The following is a 7,578-nucleotide window of genomic DNA, read 5'->3' on the forward strand; positions in this document are numbered from 1 at the left end:
AGGGCAAGTCACATGGGCTGTGTGCAAACAGCAGGCCCCAGGCAGCAGTTCAATGCACACATGGCAGCAAACATGAACCTGTAAAATGATCTTGAGTGAATGAAGCAAAAGCAGATGAACACTCGAGCGTAATTCCATTTGGGCACATGACAACTAGAGCACCTGAAATTATTCTGGATGATGCTGTACCAGTGTATACATGTCACTATACATTTGTCCAAACCCACAGATTATGCAACACAGACAGTGAACTCCTAATGTAACCTGTGGGCTGAGTTAATAACAATTAACTGGTTTACCAACTGGGACAAATGCACCACAGCGATACCAGGTTGGACAACCTTTAGCAGGCCTCAACCCATCACATGCCAGTAGTATCCCTTCCCTCTCCATGAGATGTGACACGCAAAAGTTCCTCCACACATATAGAAACACTTCAGGAGAGCGGGGACAGATCCAGGCCCAAACAAGAATGCTGACTTAGAAGATGCAAAGGGCAGTAGGCTGGGTGAAGAATCCAAGACCCAGAATGGACAACCTGAGAAGACCCCACTCCCACCTCCCCCCCCACACAGCAGCTGCCCAAGGCTGAGAGCCTGTCTTGTGATCCTTCTCCTAAACCCTGTCCCCATCCTGAGATGGGCCTTGCTCCCCACAACTCCGAGTATTGCCACCTACCCTGTGGCCTCCTGGTCCCCTCAGCCTGGGCTGCCTGTTCCAGGAAGCAGCCAGTGGGGGAGAACAGAAGAAGCTCTCCTGCCTGATGCTATCAGCAGCACACAGGGGCAGGTGTGGGGCCAGACCTCAGGGCTCCTAGAACTGATGCTGTGTGCTTTTAGCCCTGCTGCAGCTTGCCAGCAGGCTGCTCCCCAGGGGCTACCTGGGACACCAACCTGCAAGAGTTGTCCTCAGGGTCTGGAGAGGCCAGGAGGATCATCAGAGGGCCTCTAGGGACCTGCTGCCTGTACACCTTCCTCCAACACTCCAATACAACCAAGGTTCCCTGCTGTCTCTCTCTGCCCAGAGAGCCCCAGCCCCCACTGAGGACTGGGACTCCCAGTCTTGGGGAAGATAGGGGTGAATTAGATGATGGATTAATCCCCTTTGGGTCAAAGTAGGGTCAGAGGGAAGACAGGAGCTGAGCATCCCAGAGTGAGAAACCAGGACTCTGCCCAGGGGTCAGAGCCGCTAGAAGGCTTCCCACAATAAGGGCAGGTTGGAGCTGGGTCTCAGAGAGTGATGTCTCTTGCTCAATGGAAGTGGCCAAACAGTCCAGCCCCACCTCTCCTTGTGGTCAGTTCTTCCCTCTCCCTGTTGGCCTGGTGGTCCAAGCCAGAGAGTCCACATTAACATATGCCTCTCTGTGATGTAATTAAACACATTTTGGTCTATGTGTTGTCTCTGTTTAATGACCATCTGATCAGAGAGTCTTTGTATGCTCCTGAGATGACTAGTGCCTGTGGCCTTAACGAAACAACACATCTGCCTCCAACTCCAATATCTGGCCTCACCTTTGAGTAATAGTTTGGATCCACACAAGGCCCCCTTTCCTGATCCTCAGACATATGCCTTCCCAAACCCCAGCCTCGGAGACACCCAGAACTAAATTTCCATGGGACCCCTCCCCTCATGTGTTGTGTAACCTCCACCAACAGATCTCATCTGCACAATAGGGGTTACCTAAACCATGACCTCTCTTGTGTCATATTGAGATATCATTGTGCCCACAATACATGCCCCAGATAAGTTCAAGTAAAACACAGGAATGAGAATTGATGCTTTCCTGAAAGTAATATGGGGGGAAGAGTAAAGGATATCCATAAGATGTCAGACAGCAACACCTCTTTGCCATCCTTTAAGTTCTAAAGCAAGCGTGAACCCTTTCTCCCTTCCAGCTGTCATTTCTGTCTCTATCCTTCTATCTCTCATCCCTTCCTCTCTCATTGACTCTTCCCTTTTCTTTTGTGAAAATTGCCCTGTTACCAACCTCCTTGTCCTTCTTCATTCCTTTCCCAGGTTTTGCCCCATATCCAATTTTAGGCAGTTTCTGTTCATATCAATTAAAAGGACTCCATCCCACTAGTTCTCTTTCTCTCTCTCTCCTTCACCTTCTAAACTCTTAACATAGAAAACCTCCCTTAGGGTCTATCCCTCCCAAAGCAGGAAGGAATTATGAACAGAAAACCATCTTCTGAGGCAAATACTTTATTTTCTTTTGTGCTTTGCTATAATTTAGAAGACAATATTATGAAATACTGGATACAGTGTTTGATTAAAAAAGGGCCAATGCATGTGGCAGTTAATATTATGCTATTTTTTGTTTATCCTTATGGTGGAAGAGAGGAAAGTTTTCCATTGTTTGCCCATTCAAGAGGAACCCTGTGCATCATTAACAAGACACACCCACATGATGCTGCCTTCCAGTCCCCAGGTAGATAATATGTTCTGTGATGCAGCTAATAGGACGGACTTCATCACACGGGGGCAAGAACAAGAGATCAGAACCACTAGATCCCATGCAAGGAGGGCAAACTAATTGGAGAAAAACAAATATCAGGCATGCATCCATCTCCTGTGGATGTGTCTGTTTTCATATACTTGAAACCCTAGAACAGTTCTAGGGACACAGTAGTTTTGTCGCATTTCCTCACCATTGTATCACCTCCAGCGGTCAGGAGATTAGGGGATTGAATTTTCTCTGGATGATTTCTTTTTCTTTTTAAGATTTTATTTATTTATTCATGAGAGACACACAGAGAGAGCAGCAGAGACACAGGCAGAGGAAGAAACAGGCTCCTTGCAAGGATTCAAAATAATATTAATAATTATTATAACTACTATTTTAAAATCCCAGTGGAAGGAGCTCAGGGTCTGTGTTCACCCACACCCAGGTTGAATCTTGCTTCAGAGCTTGTCAGTGCCTCCAGCCACTTTTCTAAGGAAGAATGGAAAATTCACAAAAAACAAGCCTAGTCTTTCCTTAAAAATTTTTTATTGCGATCTCTAATAAAAATTTTGAATTGGAACAATCTGGTGCGGTTGACATCCCATCTTTGAAAGGATAATGCAAATCTCACATCGCTATGTCCAGTAGGCTTGCATCAACTCTGAGCTGTGTGCAAGCCTTAGTAAGTATTATGTGGTGGTTTTCTTCGTTTTTGTACAAAACTCTACCATGTTATCTGTATGAGTTAAATAAATAGGAGAAATGGTTTTAAAGCACTGGTCAACAACACCACAAATAAAATTGTGTTGGTTCCTTATTCTTCCTATAATAAGTCTCTATATCTATTGATATTATAATGTAATATTATATGCAATGTATTATATTTCATAATATTAGTATTATATTACACATTATAATCACATTAATATTTAATTATACTCATGAAAATATATACTGTGTCACTATTGTATGTTATATTAATAATTATATATTATCATTGCATTTATAATTAAATTATATTATATATAAAAACTATGTTTTATAAAAATTCAGTGTAATAAATTATTACCAAATATAATACCTAATAATACACATGTATGTAATAATATACACATAATGTATTCATATATATAAATTTATTATTATTTGTTTATCACTATTATAATACAATTGTGCTAGAGAATGATATTAATTATATTTACATATTGGTATATAATTTATATCATAATATATATAAAATATATGCGGTATATTATATATTATATGCCTTATTAACATATCTACCATATTAATATGGTATATTACATGTTACATATACTATATATATAGTATCATAGTATATAATACATACTATATATAACTTAATATATATTACATTTTATATAGTGGAACAATACAATTATAGCATACTATATATAATATGTAATATATTATAATAGCATTAGAACAAGCATAGTAGCATAGTAGGCTACAAAGGTAAGCAAGACAGAGTTTTTGCCCCTGAGGAGCTTACAATCTAATGGGGAGATTTACGGGGGACTGGGGTACCAATGTGTGCTGTACAATAATCATGCTATTCAAAACTGATTCATATAAACCACAATGAAGTGCAGATAGCAAGATCTCCGCACCATGTGAAGGCTGCAAAATGCCTTAAGAGTGTCAAGAGCTGTGATTTTACATTTTTTCCTCCCAGCAAACTTAGCAACTTGCCACATATTCCATAGAAGTGAAGGACTCAGCATATATGAGTCATAAGTACATGTGAAGGATGGGCTCCCCAGGTCCTGGGCTGGGTACCCTGCAGCTATACACCGGAGGACCTTGCTGCCAACAAGCATCCTGCAGCCGGGCTGTTGGGACTCCTTCACCTCTGCTAATGGATTTCCAAAGATACTCAACCCTTCTCTTAGCAATCTCAATGCCCTATGTCTTCTCCATAAAAAAGGATGGCCTAAGAATCTGGCTTGAAATGAATTTCATCATGAAACCACTTAACATATAATGACAGGATGCCATTTCAGGAGTCAGTTTTCTAGGGCTGCTGTAACCAACCACATAAACCAGTGACTTAAAACCACACACATCTTTCCTCTTCCATGTTGGAGGCCAGAAGCCAAAGTCAGGGTCACCAGGTGTGAGTCAACATGTGAGCGGGGCGGCATCATTTGGGGGATTCAGGGAAGAATCTGTCTCCTGTTTTCCCAGCTGTAAGTCAGCAGGCATTCCTTGGCTCAGGGTTCCTGCTTCAGGTACTCCAATCCCTCCTTCCAATGTCACAACCCCTATTTCTCTCTGTGGGTGACCCCTCTTGCCCCCTTTTATAAGGACACTTGCAATCATAGCAGGCCCATCTGGGTGATCCAGGGTAACCTCTTATCTCAGATCCTGGAACTGCATCTCATCTGCATGCAGTCCCTTTGGCCAGGGAAGGGAACATAGTCACAGGCTCTGGATAAGGGCATCTCAGGTAGGACGGATTGGCATGAGTCATTAACACCAATAATTGTAAAATAATGAAATGGAACCCCAGGGTCTCATTGTCGGTGTTGATGTGACAAAGTGTCTCTGTAACTCCTCTGGAGTCAGTGTTTCTCCCTGGCTGTGTGAAACGGCTTGTGCACAGGCTGTACCTGCCCTCTTCCCTGAAAGTTGTCTATTCCTTCTAATGACAGCCCTCTCCTCTCAGTCACAACCATATTTCTCTCTGCAGGTGTTGAGAGAGGTGCATTCCTGATCACCAACTGCACACAAATGCAGATTGTGATAGATTCCTGCTTCAGCACTTCAGGGCTCTGTGGCTGCAGACAAATAATCTCTCAGGTTTGCATTTTCTGCATTTCAAAAATGTGGATAGTAACAGATGTGGGTCATATCTAAATGTGCCAAAATAATAGTTTATTTTGAATCTTAGAAGAGTGAACGAATACACAGGAAATCCTTCCCACAACATTTGGTAAACAGCAAGCACTCATATGTGATAGTCATTCTTACATTTATTATGATAAAATATCTTCTGCCTGTGGCCCAAATATCTGGTCACACCTTAGAGTATGACCCTATACCAACGGAAGGCCCTCTTCTTGGATGTTCAGACATGTGGTTTTGCAGACCTCCAGCATGGGACTCAGACAGATCTAAAGTTGCATGTGACTCCTTCATTCATGTGTAACATCCACCAACATTTCTCATCTATTAAAGAGGGTTCGCATACCCTGACTACTTTTTATGCCATCTTGAGATAGCACTGTGCCCTCCAACACATCCCCCATATAGATTCAAGTAAAACACAGGAATGAGAAATTAATGTTTTACCGAAAGTAATGGGAGGAAAGAGGAAAAAGGGAAAAGCATTTCTCGAAGATGTCAGATAGCAACACACTTTTAACATTCTCTGTTTTTGAATCTGATCATTGAACCTTCTCCTGCCCTATACCCACCCCCTCCAATCGCTTTCTCTCTCTTTCTATTCATATTCTGACATCCTTCACTCAACTCAGATCAACAGACAGAAGGAACTAGACAGAGTCAACTACCTTCTTGGAGACAAATAATTTATTTACTTGTACATTTTCGTATTAAAGGGTAATTATAAAACACTGGAAATGCCTGAAAGAAAAGCCCAATGAGAGGGCATTTATTATGCTTATTTCTGTTTATCTTACCGTGCAGGAGGTAAGGTCAATGATTTGGATCAGTCGCTATACACATTCATGTGATGCTCCTTTCTGGCCCATAAGGAGATAACACAGTCTTAGACACAGGTATGGGATGGAGCTCATCACAACGGATCTTAAATAAGAGATTGTGATCACTAAATCTTATGCAAGAGAGGAGAAAACAAATTGGAGTAAAACAAATACCTACCATATCTCCAACACCTGGGTGCATCCAACAATACCTTATTTTCTTATGTCCATGGGAGTAGACTTAATTCCCACCAGTCATTCTATCATATTCCTCACCACCAAACTGGCCATCAGGAGCGTAAGGGACTGAATTTTCTCTGGAAGCTTTTCTTTATGGCATTCTTGAGCTCCTTATTCCTGAGGCTGAAAATGATTGGGCTGAGAAATGGGGTGAAGACTGTATAGGTGGTGGCCATCAGGGTGTTACTGTCCATAGAATGGGGGCCCTTGGGCTTGAGGTAGATAATGGAGGCAAAACTGTAGTGCACAATAACAATAGTGAGGTGGGACACACAGGTGGAGAAGGTCTTGTGCCTTCCCTCAACAGAGGGGATCCTTAATATGGCGGCCACAATGAAGATATAGGAGAGGATGATAAGGAATAAACAGCCCATCAGAGCTGAGACACACACGAGGATCACACCCAAGGTGACTGAGGAATTCTCATTCCCACAAGCCAACTTTAAGAGGGAAAACACATGGCAGAGAAAATGGTGGATCACATTAGACCCACAGAAGGTGAGGTGAAAAACTATCAGGGTCACCATCATCCCCATGACTGAGCCACCAGCCCAGGTCCAGGACACCAGACGGGCACAGGTGCGGATGCTCATGAGCACGTTGTAGCGCAGGGGGTGGCAGATGGCCACGTAGCGGTCATAACCCATGATCATAAGCAAGAAGGAATGTGTGAAGCCAAATGTGAAGGAGAAGAACATCTGGGTGGCACAGGCCACAAAGGTGATGGAGCGGTGGCTGGAGAGCATGTCAACCAGCATGCGGGGGGTGACGGCAACAGTGAAGAGAATCTCAGAGGTGGACAGGGCACACAGGAAGAGGTACATGGGCGTGTGCAGGCTGCGCTCACTCCAGATAGTAGCCATGATGAGCAGGTTCCCCAGCAGCGTGAACAGGTACATCAGTAAGTAGAACAGAAAGAAGGCAGGCAGGAGATGCTGTGGGAAGGTGGAGAAGCCCACGAGGATGAATTCAGACAGCATGCTATAGTTCTGGCCAGCCACGGATGCTGCATCTGCTGAGATCCCAGAGGGAATGAGGGGACCAGCAGAAAGATCATAATCTATATAACAATATTGTGTTTGAACAATAGGAAATATGTGAAATGGGTAAATATTAGATGCGTTGCGTTAGGACTGGGTGAATGACCAGGGTACTCACTGTTTCTGCTGTTCTTTAGCATGGAACTGAAAGCTGTGAGCGGTG

At 43.2% G+C, this 7,578-nt stretch overlaps 1 protein-coding gene across 1 annotated transcript; it reads right to left on the reverse strand.

Moving 5' to 3' along the window:
- Positions 1–6,425: 6,425 nt before the first annotated feature.
- LOC112913193 (olfactory receptor 10H3-like) lies at positions 6,426–7,370 on the reverse strand. The gene has a single exon (XM_025989798.2). It carries the CDS (start codon positions 7,353–7,355, stop codon positions 6,426–6,428), a length of 930 nt encoding a protein of 309 aa, XP_025845583.2. The 5' UTR covers positions 7,356–7,370.
- Positions 7,371–7,578: the final 208 nt, after the last annotated feature.

Source organism: Vulpes vulpes, chromosome 9 (genome assembly GCF_048418805.1).
Source record: "Vulpes vulpes isolate BD-2025 chromosome 9, VulVul3, whole genome shotgun sequence".
Lineage (NCBI taxonomy): Eukaryota > Metazoa > Chordata > Mammalia > Carnivora > Canidae > Vulpes > Vulpes vulpes.